Source organism: Pseudophryne corroboree, chromosome 1 (genome assembly GCF_028390025.1).
Source record: "Pseudophryne corroboree isolate aPseCor3 chromosome 1, aPseCor3.hap2, whole genome shotgun sequence".
NCBI classification, from domain to species: Eukaryota; Metazoa; Chordata; class Amphibia; order Anura; family Myobatrachidae; genus Pseudophryne; species Pseudophryne corroboree.
The window spans coordinates 817,967,253-817,990,964 of NC_086444.1; the positions used below are offsets into that span (position 1 = coordinate 817,967,253).

The 23,712-nt window shown below is 45.6% G+C and overlaps 1 protein-coding gene across 6 annotated transcripts in view; it reads left to right on the forward strand.

Moving 5' to 3' along the window:
- The window catches only part of LOC134910997 (putative nuclease HARBI1), a 125,482-nt gene that overhangs the window by 96,868 nt on the left and 4,902 nt on the right, over nt 1-23,712 (forward strand). For 3 of the 6 annotated variants that reach the window (XM_063919409.1, XM_063919402.1, XM_063919390.1), the window contains one exon: nt 22,820-23,529. In XM_063919409.1, the coding sequence (XP_063775479.1) occupies nt 22,827-23,529 (703 nt within the window). In that variant the 5' untranslated portion in view covers nt 22,820-22,826. The other 3 variants (XM_063919395.1, XM_063919413.1, XM_063919398.1) reach the window with 3 other exon arrangements.

Genomic DNA, 23,712 nt, shown 5'->3' on the forward strand with positions numbered 1-23,712 from the left:
GAAGTTTTTAATTATTTTTAAATTGGCCAATAATGACATGTCATTTTTGGGGTGAAAAAGTACAAAGTACAAAGTGATGGAAATTGGGGTTCAAGGTATGGGACAGGTATATTGCGGTGCTTTATGAGTGGGACAGATGTTTTTAGGCTTGCAGATGGGAGTAATCGGTCTGTTTCCACTTTTTTTTTAAGTACCCTAAAATGACCCAAATATATACTTATACCCATTTTCATGGACCCAAAATTTAATGAGAGCATTTATTTTGCTCAAAAAAACTTGCTTTCTATCATTTTTTCGCAATTTAAAAAAAATGCATATAACAGCCATTTCACACAATTTAAGTCCCCAAAAACTCTCTAATGTGATCTCTAACACACTTCTCTTCTGTTTTCCTATGTTAGTTTAGCATTTTTTGGGGTACAGGCTGATTTCCCCATTTTCACCTGCACTTTCCACTGCAAGAATTTTCACGTGAAACCCGTTTGGAATAGGTCAAAAAACGGAGCGTTTTCGCGGCAATTTTCGCCCGATTGCAGCGAAAAATTTTCGGGTGAAAAATTGCCGCAAATTTGCGGATAATTGAATACCCTAGCCAGTCAAACAATCAAAGATAAAAGAATATTTTTCATTTATTCTTCATATGGTTAATAAGATATTAAAAACATTTAATACATAAAGGTAGCAGCGATACAACAGATGACAATAATATCACATTTACATAAATAGCATCCAAAATTATGAGAGTCTTATTCAGGTGAATGAGCATCTCCTGATTTTATTTATACTGTGTACCCAACCCTACGCGTTTCATCCAAACGGACTTCCTCAGGGGTAGATGAAAGCAACAAGGGCCCTCATTCCGAGTTCGCTGGCTAGCTACTTTTAGCAGAAATGCAAACACAAAGCCGCCGCCCTCTGGGAGTCTTTCTTAGCATAGCAGAATTTCTAACGAAAGATTAGCAATTGCTAACGAAAGATTAGCAATTCTGCTATTATTAGCAGAATTGCTAACGAAAGCAATTTCCTTGCAGTTTCTGAGTAGCTCCAGACCTACTCCTAGATTGCGATCACCTCAGTCCGTTTAGTTCCTGGTTTGACGTCACAAACACGCCCAGCGTCCGACCAGCCACTCCTGCGTTTTTACCTGGCACGCCTGCGTTATTTAGCACACTCCCTGAAAACAGCCAGTTTCCGCTCAGAAACACCCACTTCCTGTCAGTCAGCAGAGCATGCACAGAACTGCCGGATTTTAGCCTATTAGCAATTCTGCTAAAATTAGCAGTGAGCGAACAACTCGGAATGAGGGCCAATATACAGGTATATAGTTTTCACATCAGATGTGAACTTATTTTATAATTCTAATCACCATTCACATTCAATATGGGGTGTTAGAGTGGTATTCAAAGTGGTTAGAATTAGTAGGATACTTAATCCAATAGATGATTCAAATTCTCCAGAATCAAAGGTTAAAAAGGACAGATAAGGTGTGGATTTCCTCCAGCAACAGCAGTGGAACCTGCTGTTGCTGGAGAAAACTCACACCTCATAATGGTTTATCATTTTATTGATGTTTTTAACCTTTAGGGATGCAGAGATATATCTTTCAAAATTGTACATCTTGGACATATTGGGCGGGATGTACTAACCTCTCCCGCAGCGTTAACTGGCTTTCTTCGCGGCCATCTGTCTCCTCCCTGTCCCAGCTCTGCTATTTGGTTCTCCCCCTCACCGCCCCAGCCACTCAGGACTCAGCTTTGCGGATGCCGCACTGAGCCTTGGTATTCACCGGCTCCTGAGTGGCCGCGGCGGTGAGGGGGAGAACCAAATAGCAGCGCCGGGATGGGGAGGAGACAGGTGGTCGTGAAAGAAGACAGTTAACAGTGAGAGGTTAGTACATCCCGCCCACTGACCCAAATCGGTCCTTTTTTACCTTTGATTCTGGAGAATTTTAATTCTCCAGAATCTCTACAGGTTCTATTCCCACTTTATGGGTGTCGACATGCTGACCGGCGGGCTGTTAACTGTTCGGAATCCCGGTGTTGGTAAGGTGACCGTCGGTCTCTCGACCACTGGTCACATATCCGCATCCCCTCTCCAGGGCTTAAAGTGGTACTAGAGAGGTGGTGGAACTCACCCCCCCTCCAGAGCCGGATTAAGACCATGGGGGGCCCGGGGCACTTAAGAGAGTGGGGCCCCTAATAGAGAAGGCAGAAAAAAAAAAAAAAATATATATATATATATATATATACACACACACACATATACATATATATATATAGACATAGAGACACGGGCGGCACTCGAGCAGACTTCACAGCTGTGTTAAATCACGTCAATTTATTGCCAACATGTTTCGGGGACAGTGCCCCGTCCTCAGGGCCAGAGGACGGGGCACTGTCCCCGAAACATGTTGGCAATAAATTGACGTGATTTAACACAGCTGTGAAGTCTGCTCGAGTGCCGCCCGTGTCTCTATGTCTGCATATCTGGGATCAAGCATCTCGTATTGGGAGGGCACCGCAGCAAGTTGCTAATAACAGTGAGTGAAGTGCCGGGCATATCTATCCTTGTACATATATATATATATATATATATATATACACACACATATATATATATATATATATATATATATATTTGCCTCCCCAAGCAGCACACCCCCTGCCACACCGCAGATCGGATCTCTCTTCCGATCCGATCTGCGGTGCTGTGCTCCCCGGATCCCGTCCTCACTACAGCAGCGGGCGCACAGACAGGACAGCTGAGCTGAGCGACGGCTCAGCTGTCCAATAAAGTATGAATGAAGCAGCCTGCCGCTCAGTCATTGGCTGGGCACGCAGGCTGATTCATTGATACATTATTGGACAGCTGAGCCCAGTGGCGTACCTAGAAATTTTTCTCCCCCAAGCCAAAAAATCCTTCGGCGCCACCCCCCCCCCCCCATACCCCCCGTAATTGGCACTGGCAAAGGTAGAAAAATGTGCACGCCGCAGGCACGCGCCGGCAAAAAGGGTGTGTGGCTTTGTCAAAATGGGCGTGGCTTTGCGTGGAGGGCGTGGCATTGCAGGAAAAGACTACCTTATACCCCAGTTTTGCAACCTGCACGCCCATACGTTGGCCACCACAGGAAAGAAAAATAATCCTGATTCATGCCCCTTACATTATTTGTCATTTTTCCTCCTTATAGTAATGCCCAGTATACATTATTCCACATACTGCAATGGCCCTTAGACATTATTCCACACACAATAATGCACATGACACAATATGCACACACTGTAATGCCCCAGACACATTATGCCACACACCGTAATGCCTGTGACACATTATGACAGGAATCGCAATGCCCGTTATACATTATGCTACACACTGCAATGCCCCTGATACATTATAGCACATACAATGTCTGTGACACAGTATGACACACACCACAATGATCCTGAGACATTATACCACATACCACAATGCCCGTGATATAGTATACAACACACCGTAATGCCTGATACATTATGACACACACCGCAATGTCCGTGATACATTATGCCACACACCGTAATGCCCATTACACATTAAGTTCTACAGTAAGGCTTCTAATTACTTTTAAATTACCTGCTCGTTGCCAGGGGTTTCATGCTCTTGGTTCCGTGCACGGTGCCAGAGGTTTTCATGCTCAGGGTGTCATGCTCGTTGCCAGGGGTTTCATGCACTGGGTGTCATGCTCGTTGCTAGGGGGTAGTGCTTGTTGCTAGGGCCATGCTCCCAGTGCCACATATGCCCCCAGTGCCAGATATTCCCCTACAGTGCCAGGTATATGCCCCTAGTGCCAGATATTCCCCCACAGTGCCAGGTATATGCCCCCCAGTGCCAGATCTGCCCCCCACAGTGCCAGGTATATGCCCCCAGTGCCAGATCTTCCCCCCAACAGTGCCAGGTATATGCCCCCAGTGCCAGATCTGCCCCCCACAGTGCCAGGTATATGTCCCCAGTGCCAGATCTGCCCCCCACAGTGCCAGGTATATGCCCCAAGTGCCAGATCTGCCCCCCACAGTGCCAGGTATATGCCCCCAGTGCCAGATCTTCCCCCCCACAGTGCCAGGTATATGCCCCCCAGTGCCAGATCTGCCCCCCACAGTGCCAGGTATATGCCCCCAGTGCCAGATCTCCCCCCCCACAGTGCCAGGTATATGCCCCCAGTGCCAGATCTGCCCCCCACAGTGCCAGGTATATGCCCCCAGTGCCAGATCTGCCCCCCACAGTGCCAGGTATATGCCCCAAGTGCCTGCTCCCCCCCCCCCCATGTGTTGGAGGGACACGGACCGCATCGCGCGTCTCTCCTGTGTCCCTCCCTGGCTCTCCCCCGCTGGTCTAATACAGGAAGTGCCGGTTCGTGAGCCAATCAGAGCTCACGAACGGCACTTCCTTAGACCGGCTGGGGGAGAGCCAGGGAGGGACACAGGAGAGACGCGCGATGCGCTCCGTGTCCCTCCAACACAGCAGGGAGGGAGAGGAGACCGCAGATTGACATGCGGACGCTCGTCCGCATGTCAATCTGTTCTAAGGGAGCCGGGGAGCGGAGCATAGCACCGCAGATCGGATCGGAAGAGAAATCCGATCTGCGGTGTAGCAGGGGGCCCTTTTGGAAAGGGGGGCCCGGGGTACGTATCCCCCGGGCCCCCCCCTTAATCCGGCTCTGCCCCCCTCCCCACGGCGCCCATGTAATAAAGATATTGCGTGCGCGCAGCAAAAAGGGGCATGGCCTCAATAAGAAAGGGGTGTGGTCACACAATAGTAATAATGTCCACAGTGGTAGCACCCCATAATACACATAATGCCCACAGCAGTAGCGGCCCTTATACAATGCCCACAGTAATAGTGCTCCTTATGCAATGTCCACTGTACTGGTAGTGCCCCTTATATAGAGCTCATAGTAGTGGTGCCCCTTATGCAATGCCCGCAATAGTAGTGCCCCTTATGTCCACAGGAGTGATGCCCCTTATGAAGTGCCCCCTTTACAATGCCCTCATTATTAGTGCCCGCAGTAGTAAGGCCCTTAATGGTAATGACCCTGTGTAGTATTGCCCCCAGTAGTAATGTTGCCTGTAGTAATGGCCCCAGTCGTCTAGCCCCCTGAAGTTTAGCCCCAGTAGTTATGCCCCCAGTGGTAATGCCCCTGCAGTTATGACCCCAGTAGTTTACCCCCCCCCCTTTAGTTTAGCCTCTCAGTGGTAATGCCCCCAGTAGTTTAGCCCCAGTAGTTTGCCCCTTGTAGTTTAGCCACCAGTAGTAATGCCCCCCTGTAGTTTTCCCCTTATAGTTTAGCCCCTGTAGTTTTGCCCACAGTAGTAATGTCCCCCAGTAGTTTGCCCCCAGTAGATGCCCCCCAGTAGTAATGCCCCCAGTAAATTTCCCCCAGTAGATGCCCTTCAGTAGTAATGCCCCCCAGTAGATGCCCCTCAGTAGTAATGCCCCCCAGTAAATTGCCCCCAGTAGATGCCCCCCATGAGTAATGCCCCCCAGTAAATTGCCCCCCCTGTAGATGCCCCTCAATAGTAATGTTCCCCAGTAATCTGCCCCCAGTAGATGCACCGCTACAGAAAGGACAAAAAAACAAACAAAAATCACAATACTTACCAAGCACCGCTCCCGTGACCGGACGCTGCAGTCCTCTGGGCGCCCGCTCCCAGTCATGACGTCTTTTCCATAGCGCACAGTGACAGTGCCGGAAGCCGGAGCTCAGTACTGAGCTGCTGCCTCCAGCTGCCGCTGTGGAGAGAGAGCCGGGCGCCCGCTGGTAACACAATCTCAGCGGGTGCCCGGCATCTCCTTGAAGCGCTGGCCACACATCAGGTTAGGTGAGTCGGAACTGCGTTCCATCTCCAAGTGGAACTGATGGAACGCAGTTCCGCCCCGTTCCTGCTCACTTTAACCCCTGCCCCGCTCTAATACTAATACTTTCATATTTTTCATTTATAACACCATATTCACCAGTTAATACAACCCTTTGTCCTGATATAAAGTTTACAATTATAACAGCTATGTCTGGCTTGCTATCAAAGGCATTTGTAGAGTCTTGATACCACTACCCTGATCTCCCCGTTTCCTTCTTGTCCTGTCAGTGCTCCCCTGCATATTAAAATATTCACAAAAATCATCAAATAAGTTGGACTAGGGAGAAGAAAAATGTTCTTAATGGCCACATGCCCCTCACATCTACCCAAAAGGCCACCCACATGCCAATTGAGACATCCCACAGAGCCATCAGACCAGTGACATGCGGTAAGGGGATGCAGAGCCTCATCTGTCATTCTCCAAGGCTTTTACAATAAATATGATTAGAATAATACAAAGTAGACGGTTATAACTTTGTACTGTATTATTCTAATCATTTTTATGGTCAAAATGCAAAGAGAGATAAGAGGTGAGTCAGTGATGAGCTGAGTCTCCTCTAATGGTAGAAACTGTCTGGCGGGGTGAGGCCATGGTGTGGCCAGTGATACTGCTGAGAAAAAAGGACCAGGGGAGGCAGCTGTCAAATCTGCCTCACTAAGGGGGCGGTGCATTGACGCAGTGCTGATTGCGAGCTGGCCCTGGAGCGTATATCAACTAGAGAGCTGGAGGAAGTCTCCCTATCAGCGCTAGGTGACAATTTCAAAATGTATCACATGTGCCAGGCGTTGCTTTTGCAAAAATGTTTATTTAAGTATTTCTTGCTGTGCCGCAGCCCCAGACCATCTCTGGTGGCTGCGGCGATGTCTGCGTTAATCCCCTGTGAGTTGCACCAGGGAGGGTTTGCAGGGAGCCGATGAAGCTGGGATTTAGCCCTGGGGGCTGCAGGGATATATGTGAGAGCAGAGCCGCCCATTTGGGAACCGGGACAGCCAGCTACAAGTGCAGCGTTTAGGACTGTGCTGCAGGCAATCAGGTTTACCCCTGGAGCACTGAGTGGGGGAAGTTGAGTGGCCGCATACTGGGGAGACAGGGATAGCCAGCTCCCAGTGCAGCAATATCGTGCGGTGGCGACACGTTTAAATGAACCAATTGGGCGATTCTTCTTCATGCACGGGACAGCTACACGAATTCAAACGATATACTTCTCCAAAATACCAAGATTTCAGTGGGTCTTAAGTAATAAGATAAGACACTGCTACTAAGCAATTAAGTTTTCATATAACAACAATTTCTTAACAGACCAGTTTAAAAGGAATCAAATTTAAAGCGTATGATGCACGGGACTTTATGTTCACTTTCTGGAGAATCACCCAATTGGTGTCAGAAACCAGGTACACAGTGAAATAGGGATGGCCATCGGTCGGCTGTCCATCGATGGTTGCCATTCATGGTGACATTGGCAATAGCCATCAATGGCACATAAACCATCTATGGTGAACCATCGATGGTTTGCACCACTTGATGGCCACCCCTGACAGGTGTTGTCCGGGCAGCGGGACAATCAAAATCGAGGCGCTGGGCTTAGCGAACTGCCAGGGGCTAAGCTCTGTGTCCGGAGTGGGGAGAAAACTATTAATTTCCACTTAGCCATCGATGGCAGCAAACCATTGGCTCTCTGCCATCGATGACAAAACCATTGATCATTGGTGGCTAGTCACACAGATTTAAACCCTGCCTCCCCTTTTCCGGTCTCAACCATGCAGAAGAGGGACAGCAGATGTCACCTGCCTCCCTCTCCCTCACTCTCAACTGCGCAGGTCCTGACTCCTGTACTGCAGAAGATCATGCAGCGCTGTTACAGAAGCACTATGCACCACTGGCGGCAGCAATGAGTAGCTTCACAGTGGGAGCCGGTACATACAGTATAGTTAGAATTTGAATGCTTCCTATGCATATAGGGGGTAATTCCAAGTTGATCGCAGCAGGAATTTTGTTAGCAGTTGGGCAAAACCATGTGCACTGCAGGGGAGGCAGATATAACATGTGCAGAGAGAGTTAGATTTGGGTGTGGTGTGTTCAATCTGCAATCTAATTTGCAGTGTCAAAATAAAGCAGCCAGTATTTACCCTGCACAGAAACAAAATAACCCACCCAAATCTAACTCTCTCTGCACATGTTATATCTACCTCCCCTGCAGTGCACATGGTTTTGCCCAACTGCTAACAAAATTCCTGCTGCGATCAACTTGGAATTACCCCCATAGTTAGAATTTGCATGCTTCCTATGCAGTAGCAAATACTGTAGCTCCTTAAGGAAGTTGAAATGTAACAGGTGATAAGTTCGAATCATGGGTGTGAAAGTATTTTAAAATGTGTGCGTTAAATGAAGAAGTTTGTAACTGTGGGCGTACATATGCTCCTGTACTTTCCTGTCAATGTAAGAGGCACTGGGTATGACTACTAAGAAATGTGTGATTTAAAGTACAAGATAATGTAACTGAACAACAAAGCTCTCTCAATTTAAGTGCATGAATGTGGTATAAGAGGAATGGTGTTTAAATGTATTTCCTTGGAGTGCGCTTAAAGTATATATACACATACAGTACACATGGTCGAGTCACATTATTATGATCACCGCCCACATTTGACATTTGCAATGCGTAGCCCATGAAGTACGCCATGTGTCATGCACTGGCTTGGGGAGTATATAAGGTGTGCGATAGGCCATCTGCACTGTCACATATCACTTGTTGCTGTCATGGGTAAAAGGGGCAATTTATCCGAGTTGCAAAAAGAGATAATTTTCGGCAGTATTTTTGAAACAGCGCAGTTTGTAAACTGTTCACATGCTGCTGTGGTGAAAGTGTATTGTACCTGGACAAATTGGCACCATTGCGAATAACTGACGTGGAAACTGCGGAGCCCCTCGTTCCATTGATTTGAGAGATGAACGTCAGCTACGAAGCTGCATGAGGGCCGATCGACACACTACAGTGGAGCAGTTCACCATCAAAATGAACCTGGGGCTAACCAGACATGTTTCTAAAATGACAGTTCAGCCCGTCTAGCTGCTGTCCGTACTACACACAGCGGTTACTCTGGCTAATAGTTGGTGGTCATAATAATGTGACTTGATCGTGTATATAATACTGTATATACAGTAGAGATGTGCACCGGACATTTTTCGGGTTTTGTGTTTTTGGTTTTGAATTCGGTTCCGCGGCCGTGTTTTGGAGTCAGACGCGTTTTGGCAAAACCTCCCTGAAATTTTTTTGTCGGATTCGGGTGTGTTTTGGATTCGGGTTTTTTTTTTTTTTTTTTTTCAAAAAAACCCTCAAACACAGCTTAAATCATAGAATTTGGGGGTCATTTTGATCCCATAGTATTATTAACCTCAATAACCATAATTTCCACTCATTTCCAGTCTATTCTTTTTTTTTTAAGTTAGAATTTTTATTGAGAGTGATCAGTAACCAGGACATTAACAGTAACAAAATTGTACAGGTTAGGGATATTGAACATGAATACAAAAAGTTTACATACCAAGTCAGAACAGTAGAGACAGTTCTATGATAATATAGGCCATTAAGTATCAGTAGTATGTGCCCTGTGTATATCCATACGTGTACATGACCATTCTCATTTTATTTTTCAGTTATAGTATAGAAACTATACCAATACAGAGTATAATCCCGTGAAGAGTTAAAGCAATATAGAGAAAGAAGAGGAAAGGAGAGAAGAGGCAAGAAAATATATATTAATAGAGGGGGAGCGTTGAGAAGCTTACATATAAGGAAGCAAGAGGTTGGGAACAGTCCACTGTATTAACAACAGAGGGGGAGATAACTAAAGTGTTAGAGGAATTAGCCGCATCAGCAGAGTCCGGGCATCAATAAAGATTGTGCGAGGTACCAAGGAGACCAAATGTTGTGGTACTGGGCCACAGTGTTATTCCTCAGGCTTGTAATGTATTCCATATTGGCTATATAGTTAATCTTGGACATCAGTAAAGCCTTAGAGGGTGGTTTATGGTCTTTCCAACATTTAGCGATCAGAGATTTAGTCGCCATGCAGAGTTGCATGGTAAGCTTGTCTTGGGTTTTGGGAAGTGACGGTATGGGGGCATGAAGTAAAGCAGTTTCAGGGGAAAGAACCAGATTGTGTCCACAGGTTTGAGCAATAAGTGCTCCAACCATGTTCCAAAAGGGGCGTATAGAGGGGCAAGTCCGCCATATATGAAAAAAGGTGCCCTCCTCTCCACAGAGTCTCCAACAAAGATTTGATGTCGTGGGGTAAATGGAATGAAGTCTGGAGGGAACTAAATACCACCTGGTATAGACATTATAACATGTTTCCCTAAGTGCCACACTAATAGAAGCTTTAGCGATGCACAATCTGATTTCCTCCCATTGATCATCTTCCAACGGATGGGAGAGATCTGATTCCCAGGCTAGTTCATGGGGTTCACGGGCAGGAGGATCTGGAGTCAAGATAGAATTATATATTGTTGAGATATTCCCCTTTTTGCCAATTGAAAGTAAACACATATGTTCAAAGGAGGTGGGTGGTTTCAAAGGGGTATTTTTAAGCTGGGATTTGAGAAAGCTAAGAATTTGGATGTAATGGTAATGATACGAGGATGGAATACCAAGGCGCTCTTGAAAATCTCCAAAAGAGGTCGGTGCTGAGTGGCCTTTAACATGGATAAATCTCGTGACTCCTTGAGATTGCCATGGGGCCGCTGTTTTACGCTCGCAGCCTGGGGGGAAGGCGGGGTGACCCCAAATGGGTGTTAAAGGTGAGGGGTATGAAGATAGACTGTGGGCGCTGCGAAGTTTGTCCCACAGTCCAAGGGTGAATTTAATCGTGGGAACTGAATAGGCCGAGGCTGGCCTGTAGGACCTGGGGAGCCATAGAAGAGAGTCGAGGGGGATACCCTGGTATATTGAATTCTCAATATCGACCCATTTTCTGCTCCCTTGGGGGGAATGCCAGGACACTATGTGGTTAAGGTGACAGGCGTTAAAATAAGCCTGAAGGTTAGGGTATCCCAAGCCGCCTAAGGTAGCACTCTTAGTCAACAGTGTTCGTCTTAGTCGAGATTTACGGTGAGCCCAAATAAATTTGTTGCACAATGATTGCAAGGAAGCCAAAGTCACTCGGGGCACCATTATCGGAATGGTCTGGAATAGGTAAAGAATACGGGGAAGGAAATTCATTTTCAGGGCGTTGATCCGTCCAATCCACGAAATGAATAGTCGGTCCCATTTATCTAGGTCTTGAGTGAGAGTTTTAATCATAGGAACATAATTAGCCTGGTATAGGGTGGTGTAGGATTTAGTGATAAATATGCCAAGGTATTTGATAGCCGAGGGTCTCCAAAGAAAAGGGAAAGAAGAGGTTAAAATCAAATAGGTATGGGATGGAACATTAAATGTGAGGGCCTCAGATTTGGTGTGGTTTATTTTGTAACCAGAGAGGGAGCCATACATGAGTAATTCTTTCTGTAGATTAGGAAGGGAAATCAAAGGGTTAGAAAGAGTCAAGAGCACGTCATCCGCAAACAAAGATATTTTGTATGAGCTCTGCCCCACTGTAATCCCCCCAATGTCGTTGTTAAGTCTAATACGGGCCGCAAGAGGTTCAATGCATAAAGCAAAAAGTAGAGGCGAAAGAGGGCAGCCCTGACGAGTACCATTCTTCAAACTAAATCGAGGTGAGCTCAATCCATTGGTCAGAACCGTAGATGAGGGGTTGGAGTAGAGGGCCGCTATTGCAGTGATGAAATGACCGTGGAGGCCAAACGTAGATAGGGTAGAAAACAAAAAGGGCCAAGAAATGCGATCAAATGCCTTTTCGGCGTCTAGCGCCAAAGCAATCGCTGGTGTTTTCGTCAAGTTTATTTGATGAATCAAATTAATAGTACGTCTGGTGTTGTCCGAGGCCTGGCGGCCAGGAACAAATCCCACTTGATCAGGGTCTATTAATGATGGCAACACAGCGTTCAAGCGAGATGCCAGTATTTTGGCAAAAAGTTTGATATCGGTGTTTATCAAAGATATGGGTCTGTAATTTGAGCAATGCGAGGGATCCTTTCCGGGCTTCGGGATTACAATAATGCGGGACGTCGTAGAGTCCGTGTGAAAAGGCGTGCCCTGTAATATTTTATTAAACAGGGAGACCATATGAGGAATGAGTTGAGGGGCGAAGGTTTTATAGTACACCATCGGATAACCATCCGGGCCAGGTGCTTTAGAAGGTTTCTGGGTTTTCAGTGCAGTTTCAATTTCCTCAGCAGAAATATCAGCATTGAGAGTAGAGTTAGTTTCCTCGTCTAGACGAGGAAGAGCGCATGAGTCTAGATATTGTTGCGTCTGATCGGCTTGTGCTAAAGGGTCGGACGGGGGGTCAAGGTTATAGAGCGTCCTATAATAGTCAAAAAAGATACTATTAATTTTTTTGGGGTCGTAGGTAATGTTACCTGAGGGTTGTCTAATAGTATGGATGCATTGGTTAGCCTTTTTAGCACGTAAGTGATTAGCCAATAAAGTATGTGCTTTGTTACTTTTGTCGTAAAACGATTGCTTAGCCCATCGAAGCGAGCGCTCAATATTCTCCGCCAAAAGAGATTGTAGGTCATCACGTGCTTTAGAAAGTTCGGCTAGGGTTTTTTTAGAGCTTGTGCGTTTGTGCTCCTGATCCAATGTTGCAATGTTGTCCGTTAACAGAGCAATTTGGTTTTCTCGATTTCTCTTACGGCGGGATGCAAATTGGATAATGGATCCCCTGATTACCGCCTTATGGGCTTCCCATATAGTGGCTATATTGCAGTCGCCTTCCACATTAACCGCAAAATATTCCTGAAGCTCGGTTTTAATTAAGTCCTGAAACTTAGGGATCTTCAATAACGTCTCGTTAAGTCTCCATGTCGGTCTACCGTCAGGGATATCAAAAATGTCAAACTTCGCAGCTAAAGCTGCGTGGTCAGTCCAGGTAAGTGGGATTATCGAGGAAAAGCGAGCGGTTCGGGAGAGGGGTGCGCAACTCAAGAACATATCGATGCGAGAGTACACATCATGCGGATTTGAATAAAAAGTATAGTCCCTGGTGGTCGGATTAAGGAAACGCCATACGTCGAACAAACCAGCCTCGGCCATGCACCTGCGTAATACGGAGGAGTTCGGGGTTTGACTACTACATAAGGGGCTGGATCTGTCCATGCCCGTGAGAGCCATATTGAAATTACCACCGACAAGTGTCTTACCTCGTCTATATGAGTAAAGGTCGTGAAAAAACTTGCGAAAGAATTTGGATTGGGCAGTGTTTGGAGAGTACAGATTAGCCAAGGTAACCTCCTCGTGTCCAATTTTTCATCTCACCATTACGTAACGACCTTCATTGTCGCGTTTACAGTCTAGGAATTGGAAAGGGACGGAACCCCTTATTAGGATGGCCACCCCATGTCTTTTAGCTGTATGATTAGAGTACCAGGCCATGGGAAATTGTTTAGATGTCAGGGAGGGATGGGAGTCCGATTTCAAGTGTGTCTCTTGTAAGAAAATCACGTCACCTTTCAATGTTTTAAGAGATCTGTGGAGATGAGAGCGCTTCTGGGGAGTGTTAAGTCCCTTGACATTAATGGACAGGCATGTTAGCGGCATGATTGAAGCAAAAGAGGGAGTAATTCGCTGAAAATCCTTAGGGTCCCGGACTCTGCTAATATGGGCGAGAGAGACAGAGAGGAAAAATAAAAAGAGAAAAATAGAAGTGTATAATTCTGTATTCGAACAATATTAGATAAATGAATCTATCTATCTGTGGATACAGGGATGTCAATTTACAGATGTACCATACCCGGGATCTAAGAGAGGAGGAGAACAGGAGAAAGAGAAACAAAAAAGAAAAAAGCAGGCATAGTATCCAGTAGGCAGGATACTCGGCTGCCAAGTTTGAGCTCTAAATAAAAAAGAAAGAGCTCGTTGGCGGGATACAAATGCAATATATCAAAAGAGGGTATTGACCCACTATGTTTGAAAATAACTTTAATCCCTAAGATTCGGGGGAGGAAGTATCAAGGCAGAGCACTGACACCCCCCACCCGATACCAATAATAAACTAAACGGATGGACCGTCGTGTAGCAAACTATGGCCCACCTCAGGAGCGGGACAATCCTAGATACAGAACATGAAAGAAAGAGTGATTATATAACAAATAGTATCAACTGATTAAAAACAACAGAGCAAGTGGTAAAGTCGCTGAGCTGGTCGGCGGCTAGAGACAGGCCCTACGGTATCGGGAAAGGATTCAATCCAGTACACTATCAATAAGGCGGTGTCCCCGAGCTACCGACCAGGACAGCGAAATAAAAACATAGCAATGCGTGAGGTATAAAGGTCCGCTAACAAGATTATTCCGAGAAGAAAGTAGGTGGGCATTTGTGTATGAAACGGCACCTAAAACAGGAATTACATAGCAATTGAGCAGGGTTGAGAACAAAATCAAGTAGGTTAAATGTTACAAAAACATATAAATTAAACGGAAGGAGCTTCACTTCTATGAGGTAGCGGCTGGAGACAGCTGCAACTTTCGGAGCAGCTTGTCCCCTTCGTCAGGAGAGCGAATGGTGTGAATTTTGCCATCAATCTCTACAATGAGGCGAAAAGGAAATCCCCAGCGATATTTGTAGCCATTGTCGCGCAATGTAGAGGTAACAGAGCGTAGGTCGCGTCGCTTAGCAGTGGTCACCGGTGACAAGTCTTGGTAGATCTGTATCCGGGAGTCCTCAAATAAAATTGAGGTTGAATTTCTGCACGCCAGTGTAATACTATTTTTAATCTTGAAGGACAGAAATCGGAGGATAACATCGCGGGGAGGTTCCGAGTCCTTCGGTTTAGGTCTCAGGGCGCGGTGAGCTCTCTCTATCAAAATGGCAGAATCTGAGAGCGACGGAACCAAGTAAAGAAACAAACGTTGAAGGTATGGTTCCAGTTCGGAGGCTGTGACCGATTCTGGGACATTGCGGATGCGTAGATTATTCCGCCTCTCGCGATTTTCGCTATCCTCAACTTTATCCTTAAGGAGTTCCAACTCGCTGGATAGGTAGCTCATGTCCTCGCCCACTTGCTTGCGGAAATTTTGTTGATGGTCTTCCCGTGTTTCCAGCGCGGTTGTGCGGGAGTCCAGAGCCGCCATATCAGATTTTAATTCCCCGATCGCTGACTGAAGAGCTGTCGTGAAGGAACTCTTAAGGTCTAATATCATATTCTGGAGGGATTGAATGTCCGCCTTGGTTGAGGGTGCATCCGTCTGATCCATGATGGGGGTGGGCATCGGTGAGGATGGAGATGAAGCTTCAGTCGGTTTTTCCCGACGTGAGAAGTGATGTGAAATATCTTGTGAAGCTCCTGATTTTTTGGCTCTGGTGTTCGCTCTGCTCATAATATCTGGTGAGATCAAAACGTCCGTTGAAGGAGCGGTAACAGGAATGGTCCACCGGGATGTTACGTGTTCAACAATAGGTCCGGGTGAGGGGGAAGTCAGGCATCCGTGAAATTACATCATTTATAGGACCTAGATCCCATTAATCTATTAAAACAGTGAGAGGGATCCACCGGAGAGCGTCCTGATTTTCTACACTCTTTTCCGTGAGTGTATGAGATGTGTTACAAGAAATAAAGAGCAGCAGCTGCAGGGTTGAGGCTCTGAATTATTTTCCTGTTGAAGCAGAGAGCACAATTCCTCACAGCTCCAGCAGGGGCAGCACACTGCAGAAAAGAGGCCTGTCCTGCCACCTCCAAGATGGCCGCCGTCAGCAAAACGTGGCGTGTCTTCCCATGGGCTTTCTTAGCGCTGGTTCCAGGGATCTACAGGTATATAGGGGCCCCCTGTCCCTCCAGCGCCCTCCGCCTGTTCCTCCCGCCAGTCTCCGCGGTCAGCAGGCCGTTTACAGCGGTGTAGCGTCTGAACTCCGTCAGACGCCACATCCAATATGGCCGCCGCCACCGGATTTCTGCCACTCTGTTCGGCCTCGGCCCTGTGGCTCCAGGGGCACCTGATCTCTCCCTGGCCTCACGAGCAGGCTTCTCCAGGTGAGGGGCACTCAGCGGGGCAGTGGGGTTAGGTGTGGGGTGATCTTCAAGCGGCCGGAAGACGTCCGTTCTCGGGCGGGGGTGAAAACAAATTGAGGCCCCGGCTTCACTTCACAGGGAAGGCCGCAACCTGCTAGCACAGGACAGGCCTGTGCTCCGGCTCCGCAGCTCCTTCCCTGAATGCCCTAGGTAATAGGGGCTATTGTGCGGTGATATAGGGGAGGGATAGGCAGGATAAAGGCTGGTTTATGGGGCTATAGGGGCTTGATCCAGCAGGAGCTCTCCAGGGACACTTTCTCTCAGTCAGGCCACAAGCCACGCCCCCTCCAGTCTATTCTGTACACCTCACACCTCACAATATTATTTTTAGTCCTAAAATTTGCACCGAGGTCGCTGGATGACTAAGCTAAGCGACCCAAGTGGCCGGCACAAACACCTGGCCCATCTAGGAGTGGCACTGCAGTGTCAGACAGGATGGCACCTAAAATAATTAGCCCCAAACATCACATGATACAGAGATAAATAAAATAAAAAGGTGCAAGATGGAATTGTCCTTGGGCCCTCCCACCCACTCTTATGTTGTATAAACAGGACATGCACACTTTAACAAACCCATCATTTCAGTGACAGGGTCTGCCACACGACTGTGGCTGAAATGACTGGTTGGTTTGGGCCCCCACCAAAAAAGAAGCAATCAATCTCTCCTTGCACAAACTGGCTCTACAGAGGCAAGATGTCCACCTCCTCCTCATCGTCCGATTCCTCACCCCTTTCACTGTGTACATCCCCCTCCTCACAGATTATTAATTTGTCCCCACTGGAATCCACCATCTCAGGTCCCTGTGTACTTTCTGGAGGCAATTGCTGGTGAATGTCTCCACGGAGGAATTGATTATAATTCATTTTGATGAACATCATCTCCACATTTTGTGGAAGTAACCTCGAACGCCGATTGCTGACAAGGTGAGCGGCTGCACTAAACACTCTTTCGGAGTACACACCGGAGGGGGGGCAACTTAGGTAAAATAAAGCCAGTTTGTGCAAGGGCCTCCAAATTGCCTCTTTTTCCTGCTAGTATACGTACGGACTGTCTGACGTGCCTACTTGGATGCAGTCACTCATCTAATCCTCCACCATTCTTTCAATGGTGACAGAATCATATGCAGTGACCGTAGACGACATGTCAGTAATCGTTGGCAGGTCCTTCAGTCCGGACCAGATGTCAGCACTCGCTCCAGACTGCCCTGCATCACCGCCAGCGGGTGGGCTCGGAATTCGTAGCCTTTTCCTCGCAGCTCCAGTTGCGGGAGAATGTGAAGGAGGAGCTGTTGACGGGTCACTTCCGCTTGACTTGACAAGTGTCTCACCAGCAGGTCTTTGCACCTCTGCACACTTGTGTCTGCCGGAAAGAGAGATACAACGTAGGCTTTAAACCTAGGATCGAGCACGGTGGCCAAAATGTAGTGCTCTGATTTCAACAGATTGACCACCCGTGAATCCTGGTTAAGGGAATTAAGGGCTCCATCCACAAGTCCCACATGCCTAGCGGAATCGCTCCGTTTTAGCTCCTCCTTCAATCTCTCCAGCTTCTTCTGCAAAAGTCTGATGAGGGGAATGACCTGACTCAGGCTGGCAGTGTCTGAACTGACTTCACGTGTGGCAAGTTCAAAGGGTTGCAGAACCTTGCACAATGTTGAAATCATTCTCCACTGCGCTTGAGTCAGGTGCATTCTCCCTCCTTTGCCTATATCATAGGCAGATGTATAGGCTTGAATGGCCTTTTGCTGCTCCTCCATCCTCTGAAGCATATAGAGGGTTGAATTCCATCTCGTTACCACCTCTTGCTTCAGATGATGGCGGGGCAGGTTCAGGAGTGTTTGCTGGTGCTCCAGTCTTCGGCACGCGGTGGCTGAATGCCGAAAGTGGCCCGCAATTCTTCGGGCCACCGACAGCATCTCTTGCACGCCCCTGTCATTTTTTTTTAAATTCTGCACCACCAAATTCAATGTATGTGCAAAACATGGGACGTGCTGGAATTTGCCCACATGTAATGCACGCACAATATTGGTGGCGTTGTCCGATGTCACAAATCACCAGGAGAGTCCAATCGGGGTAAGCCATTCTGCGATGATGTTCCTCAGTTTCCGTAAGAGGTTGTCAGCTGTGTGCCTCTTATGGAAAGCGGTGATACAGAGCGTAGCCTGTCTAGGAATGAGTTGGCGTTTGCGAGATGCTGCTACTGGTGCCGCCGCTGCTGTTCTTGCTGCGGGAGGCAATACATCTACCCAGTGGGCTGTCACAGTCATACAGTCCTAAGTCTGCCCTGCTCCACTTGTCCACATGTCTGTGGTTAAGTGGACATTGGGTACAACTGCATTTTTTAGGACACTGGTGACTCTTTTTCTGACGTCTGTGTACATTCTCGGTATCGCCTGCCTAGAGAAATGGAACCTAGATGGTATTTGGTACCGGGGGCACAGTACCTCAATCAATTCTCTAATTCCCTGTGAATTAACGGTGGATACCGGACAGACATTTAACACCACCGCAGCTGCCAAGACCTGAGTTATCCGCTTTGCAGCAGAATGACTGCTGTGATATTTCATCTTCCTCGCAAAGGACTGTTGGACAGTCAATTGCTTACTGGAAGTAGTACAAGTGGTCTTCCGACTTCCCCTCGATCGACTCCCAGCAACAACAGCAGCGCCAGCAGCGCCAGCAGCAGTAGGCGTTACACTCAAGGATCCATCAAAGGAATCCCAGTTAGGAGAGGACTCATCAGACTTGCCAGTGACATGGCCTGCAGGACTATTGCAGGACTATTGGCATTCCTGTCTAAGGAGGAAATTGACACTGAGGGAGTTGGTGGTGTGGTTTGCAGGAGCTTGGGTACAAGAGGAAGGGATTTAGTTGTCAGTGGACTGCTTCCGCTGTCACCCAAAGTTTTTAACTTGTCAATGACTTCTGATGAATGCGCTCCAGGTGACGTATAAGGGAGGATGTTCCTAGGTGGTTAACGTCCTTACCCCTACTTATTACAGCTTGACAAAGAAATGCACCACAGGTAAGGATGGATAGTATACTTGACGACACAGAGGTAGGTACAGCAGTGGCCTACTGTACCGTACTGCTATATATTATATACTGGTGGTCAGCAAACTGTGCAAAACTGAAATGCACCACAGGTATGGATGGATAGTATACTTGACGACTCAGAGGTAGGTACAGCAGTGGCCTACTGTACCGTAATGCTATATATTATATACTGGTGGTCAGCAAACTGTGCAAAACTGAAATGCACCACAGGTATGGATGGATAGTATACTTGACGACACAGAGGTAGGTACAGCAGTGGCCTTCTGTACCGTACTCCTATATATTATATACTGGTGGACAGCAAAATTATGCACTGTACTCCTACTATATACTGTCTACAATGCAGCACAGATATGGAGTGTTTTTCAGGCAGACAAAGTATACTGGTGGTCACTGGTCAGCAAAACTCTGCACTGTACTCCTCCTCCTATATAATATTATACTGGTGGTCCCCAGTCCCCACAATAAAGCAGCACACTGAGCACAGATATGGAGTGTTTTTCAGGCAGACAATGTATACTGGTGGTCACTGTCAGCAAAACTCTGCACTGTACTCCTCCTCCTATATAATATTATACTGGTGGTCCCCAGTCCCCACAATAAAGCAGCACACTGAGCACAGATATGGAGTGTTTTTCAGGCAGACAATGTATACTGGTGGTCACTGTCAGCAAAACTCTGCACTGTACTCCTGCTATATATACAGCTGCTCCCCAGTCCCCACAATTAAGCAGTGTGAGCACAGATATATGCAGCACACTGAGCACAGATAAGGAGCGTTTTTTTCAGGCAGAGAACGGATAAAACTGGTGGTCACTGATCAGCAAAACTCTGCACTCTACTCCTCCTATATTATACAGCTGCTCCCCAGTCCTCCCCACAATTAAGCAATAAAGCACAATCAATCAAGTTCAACAATAAACGGAGAGGACGCCAGCCATGTCCTCTCCCTAACATTTCCAATGCACGAGTGAAAATAGCGGCGACGCGCGGCTGCTTATATAGAATCCGAATCTCGCGAGAATCCGACAGCGGGATGATGACGTTCGGGCGCGCTCGGGTCAACCGAGCCATACGGGAGAATCAGAGTATGCCTCGGACCCGTGTAAAATGGGTGAAGTTAGGGTGGGTTCGGTTTTCGAGGAACCGAACCCGCTCATCACTAGTATATATATATATATATTTTAGTCTATTGTAATACAGGTTGCGTATCCTATATCCAAATATTCTGAAATACGGAATATTCCGAAATACAGATTTATTTTGAGTGAGAGTAAGATAGTGAAACTTTTGTTTTCTGATGGCTCAATGTACACAAACTTTGTTTAATACACAAAGTTATTAAAAATATTGTATTAAATGACCTTCAGGCTGTGTGTATAAGGTGTATATGAAACATACATGAAATGTGTGAATATACACACACTTTGTTTAATGCACAAAGTTATTAAAAATATTGGCTAAAATGACCTTCAGGCTGTGTGTATATGAAACATAAATGCATTCTGTGCTTAGACTTAGGTCCCATCGCCATGATATCTCATTATGGTATGCAATTATTCCAAAATACGGAAAAATACAATATCCAAAATACTGCTTGTCCTAAGCATTTTGGATAAGGGATACTCAACCTGTATATTTATTCATTACCAGTTATTTATATAGCGTACACATATTATGCAGCACTTTATTGAAAATAATTGGTCATGCACGTCAGTCACTACACGTCACCTGAGTGGAGTTTACAATCTACTGTATATTCCTTACAACATATGCACACACAAATATACACTAAGATTTATATTTTCTCTGTGTTTTTGGATTGTGAGAGGAAACTAAGCACCCAAACATGATGAGGACAGACATATTTTACCACTGAAGTTTTGTATTCTCTTTTCTCCGATAAATCTGTTATTACCATTTCGTTTTCTGTTTGAACTAGGGAAGTTGGTTTTCTGCAAGCTAATCATTTGTAGCAAATAATAAAATGGATCAGACTTAAAGCTAATAAACTGTAGCTAAAATGTGGATGGGCGAAGGCCTGACAGGGTTAAATTAGAAGACTGTTAGGAGGCGGAGCTAAGTGAGGGGAAATGAGATGAGAGGAAGTGAAACATTTCACTGTTCCTGGATCTGAGCAGGTGGTAACAAAACACTCGTATGCACATTTGCATTTGCTTATGTAGACAGTGCGTTTCTCATGTAGGGTAACATGTAGGCAGGGACGAGCAGCCTGGATGCATTTGCTAGCTATGCAATTCATCTTTTGTCCTCGGAGCAGCATGTACAAGGCCAGGACATAATAACTTGATGTACTGTCGGCTTTGTTACTGCTTTGTTCACTTCTTTTTAGATAAGATATAGCAGTGAAAAGATTGAAGCTTGATGAGTGAGAGCTTTAGTTGCATTGTGTATGCTGCACTATAATGTCAACAAACACCAGGCTGATTTCATGGCATTTTGAAACTGCGTCTGATGGGGAGGAGGAAATGAGAGAAGACAGCTAATGGCTTGTACTAACACTTTTTATTACTGGAAATGAATCTGTACTGCACAGTGTACAAGCAGCTATTTTATTTTCTTATTGGTAGATTATTGTATGCATGCTTGCAGGCATGGTCTATAAATAAATGCGACTCAAGTGTTATATTTGTGCAAATGAAAAATCAAAACACTGAACTGTGTGTGTGTGTATGTATGTATATCTATTCTATCTATCTATCTATCTATCTATCTATCTATCTATCTATCTATCTATCTATCTATCTATCTATCTATCTATCTATCTATACCAGATGCGATACATATAGCCCTTGTGTATTACACATGTATAATTATGTGTCTTTTTAAAAAAAATCTTTTGCAGTTGTACTTATGGCAAAAACCGCATCACTTAGATTGGTTCAATTGATAGCTTAGCACATTGTACATTATTGTTGTCTGATAAAAAAGGGACATTAATTCATGTAACAGTATTGTTAAGGATATTTGTAATAGTGGCCTTATATTTGACATCTGCCAAAATCAGGCATTATTATATTATACCACTTTGGGCACAAATCAAATGTAACAACTATATGCATACAGTTACCTGCTGTCATATTCAGAAATATAGAAAAGGGCTGTGATGCTTTTCAGTGAACCAGTTAGTTAATTTGCATTCTTGATCATGCAGTAAAAAAAATTATGGATAACCAGGTCTGAATTGCATTTCTTAATGCAATAATCCGGGATGCTAGGCAGTGTTGGGCATGCATGATCGAAGATGGGGTCATGTGAAGGGTGGCCCTGTCTGGCCAGATACACCATACAGCTGCCAAGCCTTTTGGCTGATTGTTCTAGATCAGGCCTGGTCAACCTGTGGCTCTCCAGCTGTTGTAAAACTACAAGTCCCATCATGCTTTGCCACAGTTTTGCTATTAGGGAATGCTAAAACTGTGGCAAGGCATGCTGGGATGTGTAGTTTCACAACATCTGGAGAGCCACAGGTTGCCAGGCCTATTCTAGATAATTCAGTTTGCTCAGGTATCCATCTCCTACCAAAACCTATTCACAATAAATTCGCATTTCCAACAGTTAAAGTTAATGCATATGATTAGTACTGTGGCTACATTGCAATAGCTGCTTTTAATACGTTTACTCTTTAAAATACTCATTCTAGCATTGGAAACTTTTGAAGGTTGATAATGGTGCTTGCTTCTGTTAATTATTAGTTAACATGTTATTATATTTGTTTTTTTTCTCAGCCCAGCTATGGAGCTACGTGCCATGTTTCATATACATGAAAAAGAGGCGCAGGAAGAACTATTGCAGCAAGATTCAAATCCAAACCAAAAACATAGAGAACGCATTTTTAGACCAAGAATATCTCTTTTTGGATTAAATGAGGAGGAAGTTAGATCTAGGTATCGCTTTAGCACTGAAGTTATACTGGAGTTATATGAACAGATTCAGCAAGATATAGAGCCAAATTGTGAACGAAATCATGCTGTACCAGGAATGGTAAAGTTACTAAGTGCTCTACATTACTTTTCCTCTGCGTCTTTTCAGGGTACAGTGTCAGCTCTGTCTGGCATATCTCAGCCCAGTTTCAGCAGGCACCTGACACAGGTTCTAAAGGCCATAAATAAATTAACTCCACAGTATATTGTTTTCCCATCAGATAAAGCTGCAATACAAACAATTAAAGATGACTTTTATCAAATCTCATCTTTTCCTAATATAATGGGGGTAATTGACTGTACTCATGTTGCTCTATCACCCCCGACAGAAGATATTTACAGAAACAGTAAAAATTTCCACTCATTAAATGTCCAAATGGTATGTGGCTCCGATATGAGGATTCTCAACTTGGTTGCTGGGTATCCTGGCTCCACTCATGACTCCTATATCCTAAAACATTCAAGTCTGCATACAATTCTGACTTCTGGAAATATTCCAAAGGGTTGGATATTGGGTAAGTAGAATTGATGCTGAGTATACACTGTATTCCCGTTATTATTATTGTTACTTCTTTTTAATTGACGATTGAAGGTTTATGCCAGTGATGTGCATTCAGGGTAGGCAGAGACTCAACTGTCATATTCCAGAATGCTACAGAGTTTTGACTATAAAAATTACTAGAACCATACAAAAAAAA